The 25,823-nt window shown below is 37.9% G+C and overlaps 2 protein-coding genes across 3 annotated transcripts; one reads left to right on the top strand and one right to left on the bottom strand.

Moving 5' to 3' along the window:
* Positions 1 to 432: 432 nt before the first annotated feature.
* Positions 433 to 13,498, top strand: pstpip2 (proline-serine-threonine phosphatase interacting protein 2). 2 transcript variants are annotated; one of them, XM_058790038.1, is made up of 15 exons: positions 433 to 458; positions 3,094 to 3,194; positions 4,274 to 4,348; positions 4,645 to 4,679; positions 4,761 to 4,867; positions 5,508 to 5,570; positions 6,448 to 6,546; positions 8,535 to 8,580; positions 10,691 to 10,770; positions 11,109 to 11,207; positions 11,282 to 11,378; positions 12,269 to 12,341; positions 12,472 to 12,506; positions 12,602 to 12,672; positions 12,835 to 13,498. In XM_058790038.1, exons 2-14 carry the CDS (start codon positions 3,184 to 3,186, stop codon positions 12,655 to 12,657), a joined length of 876 nt encoding a protein of 291 aa, XP_058646021.1. In that variant the 5' UTR covers positions 433 to 458; positions 3,094 to 3,183; the 3' UTR covers positions 12,658 to 12,672; positions 12,835 to 13,498. The 2 variants fall into 2 exon arrangements, with proteins under 2 accessions (XP_058646021.1, XP_058646019.1); XM_058790036.1 differs by lacking the exon at positions 433 to 458 and adding an exon at positions 2,129 to 2,367.
* Positions 13,499 to 13,634: 136 nt separating this feature from the next.
* Positions 13,635 to 24,446, bottom strand: mcidas (multiciliate differentiation and DNA synthesis associated cell cycle protein). The gene is given in 6 exon segments (XM_058790039.1): positions 13,635 to 14,578; positions 14,581 to 14,817; positions 21,793 to 21,903; positions 23,959 to 24,053; positions 24,153 to 24,213; positions 24,303 to 24,446. Coding segments are annotated over 6 exon segments (969 nt in total). The 5' UTR covers positions 24,342 to 24,446; the 3' UTR covers positions 13,635 to 14,152.
* Between the last annotated feature and the right edge of the window lie 1,377 nt (positions 24,447 to 25,823).

Raw genomic sequence — 25,823 nt, 5'->3', positions numbered from 1 at the left:
TTTCGTAAGGTTACGCCCTTCTCGTTTTACACTTCGTGCATGTGTACTGAATATTACTAATGATAACAATGTGTATCATGCTGATTTGCACAGAGGCTCAGTAAATTTGCACTTAACAAGCCTAAACAGACAGCGAATGAGAGAGAGATCGACTGATCGCGTGCGATTACCTGCGTCTCTCCTTCAGGCTGAGTCATGTATATTTGTGAAAACAGGTTGTCATGTCCAAGGAAAGCGAAATCTGTCTTAGCATCGATGCTCTGCTGGTCAGCTGAGCCTTTAAAAGTGGCGCTCAAAGTTAAAATGATTTAAACAGCGTGTTTCATTACAAATCTCTGAATGAATCGGCGCTTTTGAACGTGTAGTTGAATGAAGACTCACTCAAAGACAGTCTCTTGTCGCCACCTTGAGGCGAAACAATGAAGCTGCACTGACTGACAGCCGTCTAGAACACGCAGGTGAAATATCAACAGAAAAAGTATCTGGTCAGTCAGAGTCGAGGATCAGATCTAACTGTTATATATATATATATATAGGCTAACAATATACTAATGATCTTATTGTCAGGTTTAAGTTTTGTTATGTGGACCGTTATTTTGTCATTCTCTTCTGTTTACTTCACTTCCTTTTTCAACGCGATTTAGTTTCGGTTTTATTGGTTTCTGAATATGACCTCCTTACATCGTAACACATACACACAGATTATATATATATATATATATATATATATATATGCGGTAATACCGCGCTATTGAGCCATTCAAAATTACAGCAAGGGGAATTCCTTAACCGCGACAGCCCTGTTGTACCTACTAGTTTTAAACATGCTGTGGTTCACAAACTGCACTTTTGATGATTTAAGCGCTGCATTCGATACAACCTATCATAGTTTTCGGCTAAATTGTCTGAAAAAAGGTGGTGTATATTCAGGAGGTCACCCTACAATCTTAAAGACAGAACCTTCTCAGTGACCACTGGGGAATTTTTTTCTTTGTTGGTTCCTTTATTATGGTGTGCACCAAAGGTCTATTTTAGGCCCTTTTCTTTTTTTTTCACTTTATATGCTTCCTTTGGGTGCCATTTTTAAGATATAAACTCCCGGTTTCACAGACAAAGCTTAAGCCTAGTCCTAGACTAAAATCTAAGTCTGAGTTGTTTCAATTGAAAGAAACTTGCACTGATTGATCTTAAAATATATCAGTGCCTTTGTTTTGTCCCAAGTAATGCACACTAGTAATGTTTTTTTTTCTAAGTATGTTTATAAAAATTGCTTAAATGTCCTAATTGAACTAATCCTGGTTTAGTCTAAACCCCATCTGTGAAACCAGGCCATAGTATATCCTACCACTGCTATGCTGACAATACAAAATTTTATCTTCCAGCAAAACCCGATAATGGTTATCATTTGGAAGTTTTTTGCGACTGCTATGAGAAGATTAAATGTTGAATGACTAGTAATTGTTTTGCAATTAAATGAAAGTAAATGCAAATTTTTGGTTTTAGGTTCTTCAGGGTCTTCTGATTTTAATTTGGGTTCTCCTGCAGCTAGTGTTTAACCACATGTAAGAAATCTTGTGTTTTAATTTGATTTGTCATTAAACCTTGACAAACAAATCAATTCTATGGTAAAGGGCAGCATCTTTCATCTGAGATCAACTGCGAAATTAAAACAGGTTTTGTCCCCGAGAAATTTGGATACTGTAATGCACATACTTACAACATCATGCCTGGACTACTGAAATTCCCCTATATTGTGGCCTACCTGAAACTATAACTGCTCGCTTGCAAATTGTCCAAAATGCTGCAGAGAGGTCCTACTGGCACAAAAAAGGGATCGCATTTCTCTCTTTTAGTGACTTTACATTGAGAATTTTACATTCATTCTGACATTCATACAGTAAGAAAAAAAGTGTTTTAAAGCTTATTGTTTCATATAACATCACAGTTATATGTTGAGAACAGTTATGCCTGTAGATAGGGAGCATGTGTTAAGGGACATTTTCACCTATTATTATATTATATTATATTATTAAATAGCACCGGCGTAAGGACGGCCAAGTTTATTTTATAACTTCAAAAGAACTGCAACTTCACAGTTCAGTCACTAGGTGGTGGAAAAGTCCACTAAAGTTTGCGGCTCCGTCGTCTGTTCCACAGCAACGTTCGCTCTCTGGACAGACGTGAAAAATGCGCATTTAGGACCCTGAGGCGTTTTATTTTTACTCTTGATGTGCAGCAGACCATTAAGTCTGTGTGAAATCAGTCACAACGTTATTACAGTCTGATACGGAACTTCACAGTCACTTTCTGAGTGAGCAAACAGTATCCAACGCAATGAGAGAACTACATTTCAAGGATAATTTTTGGGTAAGGTTTTCGTATTTTGGGGACATACAGTGAATTCTTAGTGAAAAATATAGTGGACATATTGTTTATTTGTATAATAAATGATAAACAACTTTCTCTGATTTTATTTGATTTAAGTTTAACAAATAGTTAAACGTTTTGTTTTGAGCTCGCCTGTCACATATTGAAACAGGGCTGATTTCCCTTAAGGGAAGTGTGGTCAACACATAATGTTTAGCCTTGTCGTCCATTAAACAACCCAAATAGTTAATTCTAAGATATTGTTAATAAAAAAATATTGTTAATAAAAATGTGCTGTCTCATGCTGAATTGTGTCTGTATGTTATTTGACTATTGGCTATGCCAGCCTGAGAACTCTGAGACCTTATTAGGCAAAGCAGGCAATAAGGTGCAATTTAGTTTTGTTTTCTTAGCCTTTATTTTGGGAGATATTTCATGTTGACTGTGGCTTTGGGTATGATGCTATGTCTGCCCCTCAGACTTATAAATTACAGAGACTGAGCTCTCATGGGTAATGATAGTCAACAGTCCAAACCACCATGTTTCTGAAGGCTACAATGAGGAATTGGTGATACATGTAGCACTGTGTGGATTCCTGGCTTGTGCTTTCAGATTACGAATTAACTGTGTGACTAGTTACTTGATGAAACATTTGCCTTTGTGTTTTGTGTATGTGTGTGTACATATATATATATATTTTTTGTTATTCTTCAATTGTGATATCAGAACACTGATATCATCAGCACAGCTGGATATGACAGCATCATCCAGCACTTGAATGACGGCAAGAGGACGTGCAAAGAAATCGAAGATTTCATGAAGGCCAGGTAAGAAGTCACAGTCATTACCACCTAGTTTGACACTTTTACCTCAAACTCTTGATGTTCTCACAGCTATACATTCAGGTAAACCCTCCTCAGTGCATTCACATATAACTGAAGGAATCTTACAGTTACTGAAGTCTTTTTTTTTTTTTTTTTTCTTAAAGGGAAAAAATACCTCATGACGAGCATTGTTGCAAAATTTCCTGTTGTTGATGTGAAAATGATTTACAGTTATAATTTTTTCCAATGCGCCAGTGTGTTAAATCAAAGAGTTACAGAAACAAAGACTGGAAGTTAAAGTCAACATGAAATTAAAATGGGCCATTTTACTTTCTTAAAGGGATAGTTTACCCAAAAATTAAACTTCTGTCATTATTTACTCACTCTTAAGTTGTTCCAAACCTGTTTGAGTTTCTTTCTTCTGTCGAACATAAAGAAAGATATTTTGAAGAATGCTGGTAGCCAAACAGTTGCTGGTCCCTATTGATTTCCTTATGAAAGAAGAAAAAATCAATGGGGACCAGAAACTGTTTGGTTTCCAACATTCCTCTAAATATCATCTTTTGTGTTCAACAGAAGAAAGAAACTCATACAGGAATGAAACAACTTCAGGGAGAGTAAATGATGACAGAATTTCCATTTTTGGGTGAACTATCCCTTTAATGCATGATTAGTAATGTTTTAAAAATAATTTATAGACTTAAAAATTCTTTAACAAATGTGAATGCCCTGACTATTGCTGATTTATGATTTTCTTAAAATCTTATTATCCTAGTGGACTGTTTGGGATACTCAAAATAAAAGAAATATCTTGACAGTGTTATAGAGTTATAGAAAAATGTTGAATTGTGTATTTAGAGTTGGCATATGAAGCTAGAATGGAGAAAAAAACTAAAATGTGTAGAAATATTGCCTCAATATTTAAAGTGTGAAACTAAATCTCAACATTCATGCCTTATAAAATTAGTTTAAAATTTGATTTATTAACAAATACATTTCAGGCAAGCAAACTGACAGATTGACTCAATATGTCATTATGTACAAAACACTGATCTAAAATATCAAAGCACACTTATTTTCAGAGCCACAATTGAAGAAAAATATGCCAAGGAGCTGCTGGGTTTGTCCAAGAAAGTGTGTGGACACAGTGAAATGAAGTAAGTACCGATGTATAATTACAATTATTACAGTTAATATAATGGTTATTGTGTTGTTCTGGTTGGATATTGATCCCCTTCAAAAAGATTCATATTGATATACTGTATTTGATCATTTCAAAGTACAAACCTAAACAGTGTCTGGGTTGGTCACATGTTTGTAGATGGTTTGTGGTTAGTGCCTTTCCTCTTACTATGGAGTCCTATACCAGTGACTGATGTCAGCTATTTTACAATGGTTTTATTGCACAAAATGGACATTGGTTACTCATCAATGTTTCTTTTTCTGTTTTTAGCACCCTGAAACGATCGCTTGACGTTTTCAAATTACGTAAGTAATTACTGTCTGCAAACTTAATGATTGCAGTTTATTGTTCTGTTACCCTACTTTATGTTTAAAATGTGTGTTTAGAAACAGAAAATGCCAGTTTGTCCCATCTGCATTTGGCCCAAAACATGAGGGAGGAAGCAAAGAAATTAGAAGACTTCAGAGAGAAACAGAAAGAGGCCCGGAAGAAGGTAAGGTGTACAAACAGCATTTAATACGTCATTATTTACTGATCAAATCTGAAGTGTGTTTGAAGTGTGTCTTTCTTCATTACCACTGTCCCCAAATGGAAAGCATTTTCATACCTGGAGATAGTTAGCATTCCCATTCATCTCATTGGTAGTTGCTCAGCTGATGCAGGACCTCTTGGAAGTATGTGATTTGAAATCATGTAAATCTTTGCTCATGGATGTTCAATTCATGTACTGTCTCAAACAGTGCACTATTTTGACTATTCTAAGCTGTGACATCAAAAATAACTGACAGGGAAGAATATTTTCAAAAAGCCTCAAAGGAAATCTGCACTGGTAAATCATCTACTGTAGTAGAATTAAATATTAGCAATATATTCAGCAGGTTTTTTTGTCTGCTATACAGGTAGCTCTGCCCGAAACTCACACCATTGGTTGAGCCTGTGTTGCTGTGTTGGCTGGTTGGAATTCTCAAAACAAATAGCACAATGTTTTGATAGTGTGAGAGAGTGTTAACACTTAAATCACTTCTTATAGAAGGATAGAAGTATTTTAACGAGGGAAAAATGACACTTCATTTTCTACAGTACATAATGATGTAAAATTGAAGATATGAATTAAAAAGTTGTGCTTTTTTCAGGTAGAACAGCATATGGATGCTCTTCATAAGCAGAAGGCCGCACAGTATAAGAAAACAGCTGAGGTAAATATGAATGAATGAATGAATGAAGCATTTATATAGCGCTTTTATTGTGTATTGCTGTACACCCAAAGCGCTTTTACAATCATGTCGGGGGGTCTCTCCTCAACCACTACCAGTGTGCAGCATCCACTTGGATGAAAGAGAGAGCAAAGTGCTCTCAGTTTGCATATTGTTGTCAGTGCTGTTGCTATAAAAGGTGGTTTAGCTGCCCACTTTTCTATGGTACCGTATTTCCTTTATGGGAAGTATATGTTCTGACTTAGTGGCAGGAGGGAAGTGAATAAGTGCACCTGATTTTAGCTGCACAAAATGGGAAGTGATCTGTGCTGAATGGCTTTGTTCATTGAAAAGACTAAATGAAGCATTCTTGATAGTGGTGAATTCAGGTCGGTAAATAAACGGTTTCCCTTAAGTTTATTAGCATCAAGGTGTCACATGATGCATCAGTATTTACTAGTTAAGAACTGAAAAATTGTAGTACCTCATGTGATGCAAACCATTTATTTGAAATGTGTTTGTTTTTTAATAATATTAAAAGTTGGACACTTGGTTGCTTTTTCCTTACAATCTGCTCATCCATTTAAATAAATGTGATTAAATATCAGGAAGAGATTAATACCTATGAATGAATTATAATTGTTTACATTTATGTGTATTATATTTTTCTGCCCTAATTGCAGTGTTTTTGATATCATGAGTAATGTTCAGTGAAATGTGTGCACTTTTATTTTTTAGTGTAGAACTGTGATTATTTACAGCATAATAAATGGCATAAAGATGGCATATTATAGCTCACAAAGAAAATAGATTATAGTTAAATTTAGACTTAAGTTGTATTGGTCACACTTTAAATGCCAACGGATGTTTTTTTTTAAAGGCGAAGAAGACTTATGAGCAAAAGTGTCGAGATAAAGAGGAAGCAGAACAGAACATGAACAGAAACGCCACCACTAGCAGTTCCAAGCAGCAAGAAAAGGTACATAAGTAAAACTGTGATAGTGCATCTGTTTTTTTTCTGTCCTTTTTCTGCAAGACACTTGCTTTCACTTACATTTTAGTGCATATATAGAAGCCTCTTTTCTTTTCTGGTCTTCCTGCATTTTGCTTTTATCTGCACTTTTCACAGTGTTAGCAAGGTATCTCTGTATTGATGTTCTTCTGGTATCTCTGTATTGATGTTCCAAAAGATGAACTGTTAAATATTAAACTTCTATGAGAGATTCAGACTAAAGCAATTAACATGCAGACATTTTGTAAGTTTCATACGTTTTAAGAATATTAAGATTACATTTTAAAAATTTCCCAATCGCATAGATGGATAAAATGTCAGTCCACGAATAGTATTGCCTGACACAAAGTGCATTTAAAACATTTAACATGTACTTATCCATAGACTACTACAGTTTTTACACCTGGAGACATTAAACACTCTTGTAAGGAATAATTCACAAGAAAATGAAAATTCTGTTTTGTTCCAAACCTTTATGAGTTTCTTTCTTCTGTTAAGCACAAAAGAAGATATTTGGAAGGATGTTGGTCACCAAGCAGTTTTGGTTGCCAATAACCATTGACTTCCAAAGTATGGAAAAAAGATACTATTGAAGTCAGTGGCTACTGTCAACTTTGGATACCAACATTCTTCAAAATATCTTCTTTTGTCTTGAGCAGATGGAAGAAACTCATACAGAGGGTGAGTAAATGACAGATTTGTTTAGTGAACTATCTCTTTAAGCTATTGCTTTGTGTATGTGTGAGAGAGAGACTGATTAAGCATGTGTGAGTTTGTGCTCAGTTGTGTGGTACATCTATGTTCAACTACTTCAACAAATAAATAGTGCTAACACCTTGCTACTAAGAAATGTTGACCTTTTTAGTAGGGAAATTAATTGCTAAAGTTGCAGGTCAGTGCTGACAAGATCTGTATGTTCAAGTGTGTGTGGAAACAGGAAAAAGTAACAGTGACTGCTTTTGGTAGATAATAAAAGGTGACTTGATTTTTGATAATATGTTGTGTTGTTGCCAGAACTTTTATTTAGAATGGTGATTAAACCTGACTGGAACTACCTGCGCAATAAAGCACACATTCCAGCCAATCAGAATCAAGCATTCTTGAATGATATGAAGAATCAAAATGTAACTGACAGTGATGAAACCATTGTGATATTTGCATATGAATTCTGATCCGTATTCCTTTCTTGCATCTGTTTAACTATTTTATATCATGAATACAAACAAAATGACAGATGGGATAGTTCACCCAAAAATGAAAATTCTGTCATTATTCACTCATCTTCAAGTTGTTCCAAACTATGGAAGGCAACAGTTTGGTTACCAGCATTCTTCAAAATATCTTCTTTTGTGTTCAGCAGAAGAAAGAAACTCATACAGGTTTGGAACAACTTGAGGGTGAGTAAATTGACACAATTTTCATTTTTCAGTGAACAATTCTTTGAAAATATAATGCTTACCTAAAACTGTAACACTATTCTTTCGCTGCCTTGCAAGCACTCATATGTCCTTCAGGCAATTCAGATCTAGCTCTGTTTTGTGTGTTAGACATTAGAGAAAATAATATGCACCTTGAACACTTCCTTTTATAAATGGAGAGAATAGCAGAGATGAATTCATACCATTGAGTTGCATCTGAGGCAAATGAGTTAGTATAGCAAAGCAGTATGCAAAACAAACCGTGAAGGTCATGAATGGGTAAAGATGACTGCCGGGGGATGTACAGCGCTTTGGATCATTGTAAAACATGGCAGCAGTGTTGGAAGTATTTGTAATCCCCTGAGGACAAGACTCTGGAGCTGTCGAAAGGCTATAAAACTTTTGTAGCAAGTCTTCATGAACAGCTAAAAAAGAGAGAAAAGCCATTTAGCTGTTTGTATTATGTGCTTGTAAGATGTGAATGACCGTAAAAAGACATTCTGTTGTATAAATAATATCACTCTCTTATGTTTCAAGCTGTATGCCAAAACACAGCAAGCCAAGCAGACGGCAGAGGAAGCCGGTAAGAATGTCAGCAAATGCGCTAGTAATATACTCACTTATAATATACTTTAACCAGGGCTGGGCAATATATTGAACATTTGAGAGGATTCTGTTGGTAAAATGAATCAATAGTGAATATTGTGAATATTGTATGTATGTGTGTATGCAGGTTTTTTTTTATTTTTATATCTGGCTGTTATGTTTATTTGCAAACTTGTCATTAGGGTAATTCCACAGTGTATACATATAAGAGCATTAAGACGAATGAATGATGGATCTATATGTCGTCAGGCGAATTAATCAGCTGATATTTGGCCATTTTGAAAACTGCTACTAAATCTACAGCGCAAAATGTACAGTTAGTGTAGTCTGATACTTGAATGATTGAGTCTAATGAGTCGGTTCTTTTTAGTAAATCAAACACATGCCATTTTATCATGATAGTCTGATCTGAGCCAAAAGCATATAGCTCAATTAGTGTAGAATGATTCCTGAACGATTGCGTCTTTTTAGTGAATCGAACACATATTGCTGGGTAGTCTGATATGTGTTGGTTCTTTTTAGTGAGTCAACAGCGTACATACCTAACAAACCATACATCAACAGAAAGCTTATTTATTCAGCTTTCAGGTGATGTATAAATCTCAATTTCGAAAAATTTACACTTAAAGGTCCCATGGCTTGAAAATTTCACTTTATGAGGTTTTTTAACATTAATATGAGTTCCCTTGCCTGCCTATGGTCCCCCAGTGTCTAGAAATGGCGATAGGTGTAAACCGAGCCCTGGGTCTCCTGCTTCACCTTTGAGAAAATGAAAGCTCAGATGGCCCAATCTGGATCTTCCCTTTATGTCGTCATATGGGGAAAGGTTACCTCCCCTTTCTCTGCTTTGCTCGCCCATGAGAAAATGAGCTACTACCGTGCGAGGCGAGCGCTGCGCAATATTTTTTTTTTCCTCGAGAGACATCATGGCTTGCAAACGAGCGAAGCATGGCAGTTGCTCGGTGTTTGGACGTACAAATGAACACTGAAGTATTTTTTTAGTTCCTTCATCCGAGCCTATGGCTAGCATTAGCTACATGATAATAACTGTAACAGCATACATAAACAAACCAACTAAAGTACCGTATTCAGACACAATATTTTAAACTAACCATTCGGAGACGTCCTGCTGTAGCCGCTGAGTTGCAACTTCTTCATCCGGTGCTTCTCCATCCGGATCAGATTCTGGGTCAAACTGAAAAGCTTGAAGGACTGTGTGTCTACGAGCCATTGCGATGCATCCACTGTCAACATTAGCACGTGGTAGCTCATGGTAGCGCAAGCTGGTTAAGGCCACACACCCACCCTCCACCTTGCCCCGCCTCTCTCCTCCTCATTAGCATTTAAAGCTACAGACACAGAAATGGCAAATCCTAAGGAAAGCTCATTGTGGGACTGGCTCGTAGTGGCTGGACCAAGGCTGAATTTCGGGAAAGAGACTTCAGATACAGTACTAGGGACTACTTAGGCCTATATAAAAGCATCCAAAAAGCAGCATTGTCATGGGACCTTTAAGATTGGTTTTGTGGTCCAGGGTCACCTTTTATAAAAATAAATGAATGAATGAAGTATGGTTATTAGGTATTATTGGTATTGTTTAATATATATTTTAAGGCCAATTATTGGACTGCATTTATGTCGCTTCTAAAAAGAACGTCTGTGAAAAAAAGAATATCAGATTATAAAAATTGTCAAATCGTTTGGCAATGAGATTATTTTTTCCCCAAAAAAATTATTTCCTCAAAAGTAAAATAATTAAGAAAAAAATGTTTCAAAGAAATAGTTTATATGCCCATGTATTGTTATATTAGTGTAATGCACATTATTAAGTATCATTTGCTTATTTAGTAAAACAGTGTAAAAAACAGTAAAAACTTTGTTTTTACAAAACGTTTTGTTACAATTATGGTGAAGCTGATTGAAAAAAACCCAAAAACAAATATTAAGATATTATTTAAATGTCATCAAAAGACTGAAAAATATTGCGATGTGACTATTTAGCTGTATTGCCCAGCCATAAACACAACACAACTCTTCTATTTCAATTTCTAATTTTAATGTTCTTTGTTTGTTCGATTCCATAATAGACAGGATATATAGTCAGAATGTGTCCTTGCTGGGGAAGATGAGAGAGGAGTGGCTGAACGAGCATGTCAAAGCCTGCGAGGTGAGCTCTACGCCCCAGCCTGCATCACACACCCCAACACTGATGATTGCTTTTTACAACAGATCGATGACAAATCAAACGTGCTCATGTCAGGTCATGTGAAGCCTGCATACCTCTTGAAAATGGGTTGTAAATGGCATTTCGTGTTGACTGTAAAACCATTAAAGGTCGAGCAAATCTATTGAATTACACATAAAATGCCTAAATTAAAACATGCTTTAACAAGTTGTATATGGTGATTATTGACTAGCTGGTGTACTGAACGAGGAAAGACATATTATAGGCTTATAATGATATTATGAACTTTCTACTTTGACATCTTGTGCATGTTACCACAGTTTTTTGAGAAACAGGAAGTGGAGAGGATCAGCACCCTGAGAAACGTTGTGTGGACCCATCTCAACCATCTCTCCCAGCAGTGTGTCACCAGCGATGAGGTAACCTGACTGTGTGGCATCAGGTAGGACCCACATATGGACCTCGCCTCACCATGTTTATTTGTGTTACACAGCTCTATGAGGAAGTGAGGAAGTCACTGGAGCAATGTAACGTTCAAGAAGACATCGAGCATTTTGTCAACCTCAGAAGAACTGGAGACAAGCCACCAGGTACTCTCAGCAGCAGGGTGGTTTCACAACCACACATTAAGGTGTGGTCACATTCAAGGGCGACATCCATTCATTTCAAATGGAATCCATGCAGCTAATTTTGTATGAGGGTGAAAGATTTCCCAGCGCAGATTTCACATCAAGTTGGTCACATGGACCAATTGTTGACCAGCAGAAAGTTACTTGGTTTGAAAGTGACTTTTTGTGAGCTGTGCTTCATACATTGCAGTAGCCTACTACGGAGAACGGATCTTTACTGTGGAAAATGTTGCAAAGTTGTGAACACACATTTACTGTGTATTTTGTTATGTGAACTTTTTAACTCTAATTTGAATAAAAATTAAAATTCATTCATTTACTCACCCTCATTATGAAAAATGTTTTTTTTTTCCTGAAATGAAAAAAGCATCATAAAAGCACCATCAAGTTAGTGCATTAACTAACTTTGTCCATTAAAAATCACATTCATGATTCCACATGTTCCAATTTGATGCATTATATTTGATTACAAGACCCAGAGAGTTTTTTGATGTTTATATAGTTTTTATAAATTTTATCCTGTTTTTAAGTATTTTACTACATCAAGTTAAATTAAAATGAGAAATGTAGCCTTGGCATCTTGCTGAAATAAAACGTTTTTGTATTTTATTTTGTTTCAGTTAAAGTTTTATTTTAAGTAACACTTTTTTAAATGGTTTTAGTTTTACTTTTAGTTAACTATATTAACCCTGCTTTTATGCTGCCTTTTTGTCCTTAGCTTGATGGTCTGTTGTAAAGAAAAAAATGTGAGCGTGAACTTTCTCTTTGAGTTCCACTCAAATATGAGTTTGATGACATTTTATGTTTGGTCGAACTTTCCTGTAATATTTATTAACCTGATCTTTTCTCAGCATCTGTTCCATATGAGAACTTCTACAATAATCAGAGATCAGCTCCCATTCGTTCACTTCCCACAGCTGGCAGGTGAGCCCTCACTCCTCACAGATGGTAAATTTCACAAATGTACCATTTAACGATTAGTTTATTTTATTCCTTATGTATATATGACCATCAGCTTTAATATTATCTTACGTCTTGCTGTGCTTTATTTCAGGAGAGCAGCAGCACCTCCACCACCAACTGCAGAAAGTATGAAAATATTATATGCATATAGCAAAGTGTTTATACATTCTCTTCTGTATGTTTATTCAATTCCAATTTCTTGTTGCATCTTTCATTCTCAGATGATCCTTTATACTCAACCGTAGCAGAACCAGGATACAGCCTAATACGATATTAATAAGATCGTGACTCGGTAAGAATTCTGGCAGGAATGTAACCTTGACATACAATTTACAAACAGTATAATATTAATGCTGGACCAAGTATTATACAGTTAATAATGTTGTTTATGAATCCCTGGAATGCTCCCTTGAGGAAATGGTGTTTAAGTTATTCTTTTTTTTTTCTTTTTCAGTCTTTGCAAGCCCTTCTGCTGCTCAGTAGGAATATTGTGAAGGCATTTGTTACATTTTTCATCAAGGGTTGAAAAGCACATTGTTTACCCTCTAATGCTGTTGCCAGCTTCCTCATACCATGTGGTGAGAATATATTGTAGCCTGGCATGAAGTGTTTCCCTGTCTCTGTATAAAAAAACATTGTTAACTTGCTAACCTAAAATTCACCCATGCAAACACAGTGAGTTTTGACACTATTACATAGTCATAAAAAGTTGAATCCTGAAGTTCTCACTACACTGATAACATCAACAAACAATGTTGGATAAATATTTGTATTTTATTTACTGTAAATTTTTGCACCACTAGTGGCATCAAATGGAATTGCAATGTGTTTGAACAGCCTTATTGGGCTCAACCAATGGGGTGAGTTCGGAGGCGGGGCTACCCGTTTGGCCAACCAATGGAAAACAGGAAAGGACAGTTCTTTTGTCATTATTTTTTAAAATTCAGTTTGGTGTAGCTAGTGGTCCAGAAATTACACACTTTGCATTTTAAATCAGCTTTTTATAAAGGCCACAAAAATATAATTTATTTCTAGGGTAAAATTCTACACACTGTCAATACAGAGTCCTGCATCACTGGATTTATTGCTTCAATAAATGTACTGTATATACGATTTCATCTCCTTGTCCTGTGATGAACATTGTTGTATGTCAGCTTTATTCCTCTGTTGAGAAGTGTCTGTTTGAGTCATGAATAGAAAACTGTTTCCAAGATGACTGCAGATTCTGAAGTGTGCAACCTGTCGACATTTTGTTTCCTCACAAGGTCACAGGAGCTGAGGAGCAGTCACATTTGAAACCGTTCAGTGAAAAGTTCTTAAAAGAAACATTTTGTCACGGTGTGAAGAACTTTCTAAAACTAAAGAACCTTTTACCGCTATGAAGAACCTTTTGTGCATTGGAATGTTCCATGGATGTTAAAGGTTCTTCATGGAACCATTGATTCAATAAAGAACCTTTAGTTTTAAGGGAGTTTAAAGGTTGACCGATGGTGGGAATTCAAAAGCAGCCTTGCTCAAATAAGGACTTTTATTGGTCTAAACCAGGCATCCTCAAATCTGGCCCACTCCTGCAGAGTTTAGATCTAACCCTAATCAAACAGAGTCTTCAAGTTCATTAGAAAATCACAGGTAGGTGAGTTTGATCAGGGTTGGAGCTAAACTCTGCAGCAGATTGGCCCTCCAGGGAAGGATTTGAGGAACCCTGGTCTAAACTGAACAACGTTCTTTTGATCTACATGAAATACTGTTGATTTTTCACAAAATCAGCTCTTTTAATCATAAAGCTGTTCAGTGTGCTCATTAGGAACCCAAAGGAACCTACAAGATCCACTTGGTGTGTGAGAGGTGAAAGCCTTTCCATGTGGAAAAACCTTGGTCTTTACGGTACTGTGGTCCCTGATTGCGGTCTTAAAGCACACTTTTCCATCATCTCCACTCATGTTAAGATCAGATATGACAGATGGGGTTTGTGTAACCACTCGAAGCCCATGGAAAGCCCCAAAAATGTTCACCCTTTGTGCACTCATCCCTCCAGAGGACATCTCAAGGATTTGATTCTGGGTCAGGCCTGAATCTTCACTTAGTTGCTGAGGAGCCTGTTCAACCTGGTCCAGCTGGGCCTTCAGATGCTCCAAGTCTACTTGTACAAGTTCATTTTCAAGCCTGGGCTGCTTGGAACTGGCGGAAAGTTCAAGCTGGTGTCCTCAGCATCTTCGCAGAGAAGGTCATTCCAGCTGGACCACAGCTGCCGCTTGACCCCTGATGTTGGCCTTTGTTTGTCAGTGGTGATGGAGTTAGTTAAAGCTGTGGATGATGGATCTGATGGTCCTTCTTGTGTCAGCAGAGAGATCCAGGAGTGTTCAGAAGAATGATCCTCTGTTGGCCTCACAGGAGTGCAGTGTGATACTGAGTCTCTCTGGAATGATGTTGTCAGAGCCTAGTAGACAGGAAGTGGAATTGACAAACGGTCATTCGAGGGTGTGACACTGAAAATGTGGAGGTCTTGCTGCCCTCTGGCTGCTGAAGTTGCACAGATATATGTGTAATTTAATATCACAGTTTATAAAACAGATGACTTCTGAATAGTCAATTCAGCGTTTATGTCACAATTATATCAAAGACATAGTAACATTTATAATGCGAAACCTGCAAATAACTCCCATTTTATCCATAAACGGTTCTATATAAATATAAAAATTATATGTTTAATTATATATTTATATACAACCCGAATTCTGGAAATGTGTTACATTTTAAATAAATGTTAAATTTGAATAAAATAAAAACTAAAAGAATTTCAAATCACATGAGCCAATATTTTATTCACAATAGAACATAGAGAACATAACAAATGTTTAACCTGAGAAATTTTTAAATTTTATGCCCAAAATGAGCTCATTTCAAATTTGATGCCTGCTACAGGTCTCAAAATATTTGAGGCGGGGGCAAGCATCTCCTCTTCTTTTCAAAACAGTTTGAAGACATCTGGGCATCGAGGTTATGAGTTTCTGGAGTTTTGGTGTTGGAAAACATGCAAGCTGCCTACTGTATATCGTATGCACTTCTGCACCCCCATACCATCAGAGATGCTGGCTTTTGAACTGAACGCTGATAACACGCTGGAAGGTCTCCCTCCTCTTTAGCCCGGAGGACACGGCGTCCGTGATTTCCAACAAGAATGTCAAATTTGGACTCGTCTGACCATAGAAGACTTTTCCACTTTGAAACAGTCCATTTTAAATGAGCCTTGGCCCACAGGACACGACGGCGCTTCTGGACCATGTTCACATATGGCTTCCTTTTTGCATGATAGAGCTTTAGTTGGCATCTGCAGATGGCGGATTGTGTTTACCGACAGTGGTTTCTGGAAGTATTCCTGGGCCCATTTAGTAATGTCAATGACAGAATCATGCCGATGAGTGATGCAGTGTCGTCTGAGGACCCAAAGACACCGGGCATCCAACAAAGGTCTTCGGCCTTGTCCCTTACGCACAGAAATTTCTCCAGTTTCTCTGAATCTTTTGATGATGTTATGCACTGTAGATGATGAGATTTGCAAAGCCTTTGCAATTTGACGTTGAGGAACGTTGTTTTTAAAGTATTCCACAATCTTTTTACACACTCTTTCACAGATTGGAGAACCTCTGCCCATCTTTATTTCTGAGAGACTCTGCCTCTCTAAGACAACCATTTTATAGCTAATCATGTTACAGACCTGATGTCAATTAACTTAATTAGTCGTTAGATGTTCTCCCAGCTGAATCTTTTCAAAATTTCTTGCTTTTTCAGCCCTTTGTTGCCCCTGTGCCAACTTTTTTGAGACCTGTAGCAGGTATCAAATTTGAAATGAGCTCATTTAGTGGATAAAAGTGTAACATTTCTCCATTTAAATATTTGTTATGTTCTATTGTGAATAAAATATTGGCTCATGTGATTTAAGTCTTTTAGTTTTCATTTTATTCAAATTTAAAAAAACGTCCCAACATTTCCGGAATTCGGGTTGTATTTAATAAAAAAGAAATACGTTATGAAATGTTGTTTGCAATGCATTTTACTTCAAAATATGGTATATTTCAGCATGAAACAGGATATTCAATTAGAAAAAATGGCTGGGAATTGAATGGTGAAAGTGGGTGTTACGTACTGTAAAGGGGCAAAGACAAACCTTTTTATTCATTGGAATAACATGCAAAGGTGAAGCATTCACAAGAATGTGAAGTAAAAAGTTAAATAACTTGAATTTTACAATTCTGTTTTGATTTTATGCTGAATTTCTGTTGTGATTTCAAAGCCTGGATTTTTTTTTTTTTCATAATCACTATAATATGGAAGCCTTTTTCTGTGATTAATTAAAAAAAAAGGTAATTGTGACTTTTTATCTCACAATTGACTTTATTTGATCAATCCTGAGTTTATATCTCGCAATTCTGACTTTTTTTTCTCAGATATAAACTCACAATTCTGAGAAAAAGACAGAAAGGTGAGTTGTGAGATATAAATTTAGAATTGCAGGATATAAACGTGCAATTATGAGAATTCAGGAATGTGAGATTGTCATAATTATTTTAGTTTTTATTCATGGCAGAACCAATAAATGTCACAACTGCAAGATGTAAATTCCAAACTGTAAGAAAAAAAGTTTATCTTGCAATACTTGTATTTCTCCTCAGAATTAAAAGTTTATATCTGAGAAAAGTCAGAAGTGTGAAATATAAACTCAGATTTTTGACAATTATATGAGATTATATCTCACATTTCCGACTTTTTTCTCAGATAAAATCTTGCAAAAATTCACAAATTTGCTTGCAAGATATAAACACAAATTCAGATTTTTTCGCTGAATCTTGCAATACTGACTTTAAAAAAAAATCTGAATTGTGAAAAACAAAGTCAGAATTGTGAGATAAAGTCACAATTAGCTTTTTGTATTTTTTATTCATGGCTGAAACAAAACCAAAAAAGTCGCAATTGCAAGATGCAAGATGTAAATTTGGAATTGTAAGAAAAATATTAAAGTAACAAGTTTATAGGTCTCAATACTAATGTTTTTCCCAGAATTACAAGTTTACAGTATCTCACAGAAGTGAGTACACCCCTGACATTTTTGTAAATATTTTATTGTATCTTTTCATGTGACAACACTGAAGAAATGACACTTTGCTACAATGTAAAGTAGTGAGTGTACAGCTTGTATAACAGTGTAAATTCGCTGTCCCCTCAAAATAACTCAACACAGCCATCAATGTCTAAACCGCTGGTCACAAAAGTGAGTACACCCCTAAGTGAAAATTTTTGAGGATGCCCCACAGATGCTCAATAGGGTTTAGGTCTGGAGACATGCTTGGCCAGTCCATTACCTTTACCCTCAGCTTCTTTAGCAAGGCAGTGGTCGTCTTGGAGGTGTGTTTGGGGTCGTTATCATGTTGGAATACTGCCCTGCGGCCCAGTCTCCGAAGGGAGGGGATCATGCTCTGCTTCAGTATGTCACAGTACATGTTGGGTGACACTTAACCATGACCATGACACTCCCACCACCATGCTTGACTGTAGGGCAGGCAAGACATACTTGTCTTTGTACTCCTCACCCGGGTTGCCGCCAGACACGCTTGACACCATCTGAACCAAATACTTTTATCTTGGTCTCATCAGACCACAGAACATGGTTCCAGTAATCAATGTCCTTAGTCTGCTTGTCTTCAGCAGACTGTTTGCGGGCTTTCTTGTGCATCATCTTTAGAAGATGCTTCCTTCTGGGACGACAGCCATGCAGACCAATTTGATGCAGTGTGCGGCGTATGGTCTGAGCACTGACAGGCTGACCCCCCACCGCTTCAACCTCTGCAGCAATGCTGGCAGCACTCATACGTCTATTTCCCAAACACAACCTCTGGATATGATGCTGAGCACATGCACTCAACTTCTTTGGTGAACCTGTCCTGTTAAACCGCTGTATGGTCTTGGCCACCGTGCTGCAGCTCAGTTTCAGGGTCTTGGCAATCTTCTTATAGCCTGCACCATCTTCATGTAGAGCAACAATTCTTTTTTTCAGATCCTCAGAGAGTTCTTTGCCATGAGGTGCCATGTTGAACTTCCAGTGACCAGTATGAGAGAGTGAGAGCGATAACACCAAATTTAACACACCTGCTCCCCAGTCATACCTGAGACCTTGTAACATTTACATTTACATTTAGTCATTTTGCAGACGCTTTTATCCAAAGCGACTTACAATTTGGGGAACACATGAAGCGATTCATCTTGAAGAGGCAATCCGACAAAGGAAGTGCTTGTAACACCAAGTCTCAGGCATTGTTTAAATAAGTACAAGCTAGCAAGGGAAGGAATAAGTAAGGAGAAAGAGTTTTTTTTTTTTTTTTATGTGTAGGTTGAAGTCAAGTAGTGTCGAAAGAGATGAGTTTTCAGCTGTTGCTTGAAGATTGACAGGGATCCAGTACTCCGAATATGGGTGGGAAGATCATTCCACCAGCCAGGAATGGTGAACGAGAATGTTCTGGAGAGTGATTTTGAGCCTCTTTGTGATGGTACCACGAGGCGTCGCTCACTAGCAGATCTCAGACTTCTGGAGGGGATGTAGATTCTTAATAGTGAGTGCATGTAGGCGGGTGCTGAGCCTGTGGTTGTTCTATGAGCAAGCATCAGTGTCTTGAACTTGATGCGAGCTGCGATTGGTAGCCAATGCAATGAGATAAAGAGAGGTGTACCATGGGCTCTTTTGGGTTCCTTGAAGACCAGTCGTGCCGCGCATTCTGAATCATTTGTAGAGGTTTGACTGTGTTTGATGGAAGTCCAGCCAGAAGAGCATTGCAGTAGTCCAGCCTAGAAATGACAAGGGCCTGGACAAGAAGTTGTGCAGCATGCTCCGTCAGAAAGGGCCTGATCTTTCTGATGTTGTGTAGTGCAAACCTGCAAGATCGAGCAGTCTTTGCAATGTGGTCTTTGAAGGTCAGCTGGTCATCAAAGATTACACCAAGATTTCTGACCGAAGTTGATGGGGTAATTGTTGATGAACCTAACTGGATCGTGATGTCATGCTGTAGAATTGGAGCGGCAGGAAAGACAAGAAGCTCAGTCTTTGCCAGGTTGAGCTGGAGGTGATGTTCTTTCATCCATGCCGAGATGTCTGCCAGGCAACCTGAGATCCTTGCAGCTACCGTTGGATCATCTGGTTGAAAAGAGAGATAGAGCTGTGTGTCATCAGCATAGCAGTGGTAGGAGAATCCATGTGCCTGTATGATGGGACCCAGTGATGTAGTGTATGTGGAGAAGAGGAGGGGTCCAAGAACCGATCCCTGAGGAACCCCAGTGACCAGTGTATGTGCTTTGGATACCTCCCTCCCAGGCCACCCTGAAAGACCTACCAGTGAGATAGGATTCAAACCAGCGGTGGAATTCCAGCGATGCCCAGTGATGAGAGAGTGGAGAGGAGTATCTGATGATTGACAGTGTCAAACGCGGCAGATAGATCCAGCAGAATGAGGACTGATGATTTGGAATGGGCTTTTGCAATCATCAGCAGAGAAAGATGAGAGCAGAGACTGATACCTACTCAGGTCCGACGGGTTGTTTGATTTGTGCCATTTTCTCTCTGCCGCTCTGAGTTTAGTCCGATGTTCACGAAGAACATCAGATAACCAGGGGTTAGAAGGGCAGTCCGTGCTGACCTAGAGGAGAGAGGACAAATGTCGTCTAGACAAGAAGTTAAGGTAGAGCATAAAGTTTCAGTAGCTGCGTTTACATCCAGAGATGAGAAATGGGTAGGTGAGGAAAGAGAGGAGGATACTACAGAGGAAAGATGGGAAGGAGAAAGGGAGCGCAGGTTTCGTCTAAAAGTAACCGGTAGGGGGGTTGGTGGCACACGGGTAGCAAAATGTAGTGTAAATGTAATGAAGAAATGGTCAGAGATATGTAGCGGTTGTACCAGAATGTTATCTGCAGTACAATTGCGTGTGTAAATTAAATCAAGTTGGTTGCCTGATTTGTGCGTGCTAGTAGTGGTAAGGCGATTGAGATCAAATGAAGCTAGGAGTGAGTGGAAGTCTGTAGCATAAGGCTTGTCTAGGTGAATGTTGAAATCACCAAAGACTAAGAGTGGAGTGCCATCCTCCACAAAAGAGGACAACAACCCGTCCAGCTCCTCTAGGAAGGTGGCTAGAATTTGTCCAGGGGGACGGTAGATTACCACAATCTGGAGTTGTAATGGCTGATACAGTAATGGCATGACATTCAAATGAGTTGTAATTGCAAAGGGTAGAGTGGGTTGAGTATTTCCAATTGTTTGAAACGAGCAGGCCAGTACCCCCACCCCGACCAACTTGACGCGAAGTATGAGTCGTTGCTCGGTTAAAGTCGCACAGGAAAAGTCGCAGGTCTTTACACTCCTCGGTCTTCACACGAGGAGGCTGAACACGACGGCTGAACGCTTCCGCAGACGCTTCCGCGTCAGTGCACACACCTCAAACAAATACACAGTCTAGAGTGAAAAAAAGCTGTGGTCGCTTTTAATTAGCACAACCACCAGCCAATAGCAGGGCAATGGCTCAAATCGAAACTAACACTTCGCACTTAAGTGCAGGAAAGGAGTTTCAGCTAAAGGGCAGTTATTATAATGACCAGTAAGTGCAATCAAAAATATAAACCACAACGAAAAAGCAGAATAGAAATAGGTAGGAAACGAACTATTCTTTCCTAGCAGCAAGTAATTAATTTAAACAACAGAGCTAAGAATGAGTATTAAAACACTTACGCACTGCCGTCCGTCTCTTCTGGTGACTAATCGCCTTCTCACTAACGAGTCACATGACACCAGGGAGAGAAAATGGCTAATTGGGCCCAATTTGGACATTTTCACTTAAGGGTGTACTCACTTTTGTGACCAGCGGTTTAGACATTAATGGCTGTGTGTTAAGTTATTTTGAGGGGACAGCAAATTTACACTGTTATACAAGCTGTACACTCACTACTTTACATTGTAGCAAAGTGTCATTTCTTCAGTGTTGTCACATGAAAAGATATAATAAAATATTTACAGAAATGTGAGGGGTGTACTCACTTCTGTGAGATACTGTATATCTGAGAAAAAAAGTCAGAAGAATGAGATATAAACTCAGCCCAGAGTTTATTTCTCACACTTCTGACTTTTCTCTCAGATAAAAATGTGCAATTATGAGAAAAAAGTCAGTATTGCAACATAAAAGCACAGACTTCTTTGCTGAATATCACCATACTGACTTCTCAGTTGCTAGTTTATATCTGAGAAAAATGTCAATTACAGCATGTAAACTCAGAGTTGCAAGAAAAAAGTCAGAATTGTGAGACAAAAAGTGGCAAATGTACACTCTAATTATAAGTAATTCTGATGTATTGTCTTGATTATTTTCTTTAAAAATTGCTTTACATCTAATATTGTGGTGTAATGTTCAGTCTGTTTAGCCAGATTTCTCAGCTGGGCATTTGTCTCCTTCAGGGCAGATATTTCCTCTTGCTTTCTCCCGAGTGTGGCATGAAGCTGTAGAGAGAGACACATGATTATAACTCACTAACACAGTTAGTGAAGTATGTGAGCACTGGCATGGAGACATGAGATAATGCAATTCCTGATGATCTAGTCAAACAAGTGCCCTCACAACAGAATGAGCTCATTCAGAGTCATTCAGTTTGCATACACAAACAAGTGAAGAATCATTATCACACTTATGCATTTTCATAAGAAACCATTTATCAGATGACATGCAGCAGAATCTGAATAGATTGCTCAGTTATTTGAATTACAAATATAAGGACGCACTGACAAACTGTGGTCTGAACAACACTTGCTAAGGCAAGATAATCGATTCTGAGTCACTAAGCAATATAACAAACAAAAAAGAGAAGTGGTCAACAATTATGTCACATAGGACAATTTTATGTAGAAATCAGCAGCTGCAGTGTGTGAATAATTTTCCAGTTCTCTAAAATGTTTTTAACTTGTTTAATCCCGCAGGTTACATATGTGAATGAGACCTACATTAAATGAAAACAAAGTCAAATGTAAAAGAAATGTACATTTATTCATTTCTTTACTAAAAACAATTGGCTTTTAAAAATATTATGTAACTTTAGTGTTTGCAGCTTTGTAAATTTATTTGGGTATTGTTGAGAAAGTGAGCTTGTTCTGATTCTGTAGTTTCCCATGGTGACCAAGAACAAACCACACTTAGACTAACTTCTTATAAGCGTTTTTAGAGAAGCAAAGCAGTTTCGGTTTCAAATTGGCCAATCCAAGGAGTAAAATTCATGTAGTCACTTATGTGAGGATGATGGGAATAAATGAGCCCATACTGAAGTGGGATATTTTGGCTGATTCTTGGGGTAAGGGAAATTTTGACTTCAAAAAAGTAAACATTAAAGGGGTCATGACATGAGAAACCAAATTTCGCTTGATCTTTTCATATAGAAGAGGTCTATGTTTGCTTAATACGACCTGCAAGTTTCATAACTTAAAATGTCCTCATCATCAATTAAAAAGCATTTATGTAATAACCCTCAGAAAACAGCTCGTTTGGATCCAAGGTGCCAGGGTCACGTCACCTGGGTGCAGTCGTTTGCATAAACACCGCCTCCAGAGTAAGACATCGACTAATAGCCTTCTTATCACCATAGGCCCAGGCCGCTGGCTTGATCACGCTGAATGAGTGTTTTGTCGTGTCAAAAGTATTTAGAAATTACAATCACTGCTGCTATCCCGTCGTAACCGGATACAGTATACAGATGCGTGATCACTTTGACACAGTCCATGCGCTTGAGTCAGTCGTCAGGACAAATGGAGTGAAACAACGTTCGCTTTGACGTGTTTGGTTTAAACAGCTTGTTCATGTTTTTGTTCAGATATCAGAAGGATCGCAGTGTAAGTAACAAGTGGATAGTTTATTTTAATGGCATCCCAGATCATGTCTCAGGATTGTTCGGAGCATTTTGTTTTGTAAACGAGGCACAGTGTCATGGAGAGTTTACAAAGAAACATTTGTTGAAAGATGAAGCGGTGCTAGATCTGACTGCTTCTGCATCACAAAGCGTTAAGTAAATGATTTCATAATTCTCCGTCTGGAAATGACTGTTTTATTTTAATCATGGTGTCAAAACTATCACGCAATAGCGGGGTGGGGGCGTTGGGGTTTATACTCTTTCCTTTGCAATGACGTTAACCAATCATAACAGTGGCCAATTACTGAGAAGCCTTAAAGGACCCGCCCCTTAAAAACAGCCTGTTTCTGAGAGAAGTTCAGAATGAGGGTTGAAAATAATTTGCAAAAAACTTTATTAACATTATAAGTAAACCTCAAAGAACATTTTAAAATAATTTTAAAAAATCCATGCCATGACCCCTTTAAATCTATGTTCATCTAGATTTATCACATATATTGGAATAAAGAGTGGATCATGGCCTTGAACAACCTTCAGTCAAACTTTTTTGGTCAAAATGTTCGATAAACTTTGGAAACTTGGCCCAACAAGTCAGTTCACTCAATTAACTTTGAAGTTGTAAAATTAAAACAGAAATGAACTGCTTCTGGATTAAACTCACCTGTCTGTTCAGCTCTAGAGAGAGATCCAGATCATGATCCAGATCTGTGTGGTCTTCATGTGTCTTTAAATGTGTATCAGTGGACTGACACTCATCTGTGGATAAGATACAAAATAAAAATTACACTGATTTCAGAGCACTGCAATAATATTAATACAAATAAGAATAATGTTTTTATATATTTACAATCTCACCTGTGGCAAAGTCCAGCAGATCTTCAGTAGATGATTGGTTGGCTGATAGAGCTGCATGGTCCTGCTGATAGAATGCAATTGTTTAATGTTATTAAATGACCCTCATGCAAATTCCTATAACTTTCATTCATTGTACTGTAACAGCACTACCGAGAGATAAGGCAGCTGAGGGTAGTAGCAGGTCTGCATGGTGCAGTGATGCTCGGTGTTGATGTGACCGTTGTCGTCAGGTGCGTCACGTGTGTAGCGACGCGTGCCTCGAGTCCGCGCGCTTCAGAGCGCCAGTTCATTCAGCGCCAAACGAAGCTCCGCCCATTTCACACACTGAATCCTTGACACCAGGATTAATACTTCATAACAAGTAATCAACTACGCGTTCTTACAGCATTTCGTAGTACAATTTCAGAAGAGAATAAAGTTTTAGCATGTGCTTTTCTTTAAATATTCCGACCTGCAGCATTATCAACAGTTTCCATCTGGCCTTTTCATTAACTATGTTGTATTCTATTCTATTCTATTCTATTCTATTCCCTACAGCCAAACACCACTAGTGTGATGAGAACAGTTTTGTATTTTTTTTCTTCAAAATGATGATTTTGAGGACCACAGTTATTTTATTGCGGTACTAGCCTATTTATTAAAATGTTAAGTTAGCTTTTTTTCCATTTTAATTGTAATTTAATTCTCATTTTGTTTTAAGTCTATAAAATTTGTTACCAGCTTTTTACTTCTTTGTACTTCCAAGGTAACTATAATAAAATATTTAATTTCTTTACCAAGGGAACATTTTTAAGAATGTTTTTTTGTCTATTTATATTTCATTTGATAATTTTCTTTTTATATGCTTCATTTCAAATGTTGAAACATTTTTTAGTAATTTAGTTTTAGTTAAAGGTCCCATGGCATGAAAATTTCACTTTATGATGTTTTTTAACATTAATATGAGTTCCCTAGCCTGCCTATGGTCCCCCAGTGTCTAGAAATGGTGATAGGTGTAAACCGAGCCCTGGGTATCCTGCTTCACCTTTGAGAAAATGAAAGCTCAGATGGCCCAATCTGGATCTTCACTTTATGTCCTCATACGGGGAAAGGTTACCTCCCCTTTCTCTGCTTTGCCCGCCCATGAGAAAATGAGCTACTACCGTGCGAGGCCAGTAGCCCCTCACTGCAGAACAAAAGATCCAGGGGGCGGGGTTGGATCCACATCCAGGGGGTGGCGATTGGTAGGTTTAGGGCTGGGGATGGGTGGGTTTAGGGATCAGGGGGTGGAGATGGGTAGGTTTAGATAAATGTAAGGTGGGAGGAGTTGGATCTAGATCCAACCACACCCCCTGGATCTTGTGTTCTGCAGTGAGGACCATCTCTGCGAGGCGAGCGCAATATTTTTTTTTTCCTCGAGAGACATCATGGCTTGCAAACAAGCGAAGCATGGCAGTTGCTCAGTGTTTGGATGTACAAATAAACACCTTAGTATTTTTTTAGTTCCTTCATCCAAGCCTATGGCTAGCATTAGCTACATGATAATAACTGTAACAGCATACATAAACAAACCAACTAAAGTACCGTATCCAGACACAATATTTTAAACTAACCATTCGGAGACGTCCTGCTGTAGCCGCTGAGTTGCAACTTCTTCATCCGGTGCTTCTCCATCCGGATCAGATTCTGGGT

Source organism: Onychostoma macrolepis, chromosome 10 (genome assembly GCF_012432095.1).
Source record: "Onychostoma macrolepis isolate SWU-2019 chromosome 10, ASM1243209v1, whole genome shotgun sequence".
Classification (NCBI taxonomy): Eukaryota; Metazoa; Chordata; class Actinopteri; order Cypriniformes; family Cyprinidae; genus Onychostoma; species Onychostoma macrolepis.
Note: the sequence above shows the minus strand (reverse complement) of the source record. Positions and strands in the feature narration are given on the sequence as shown.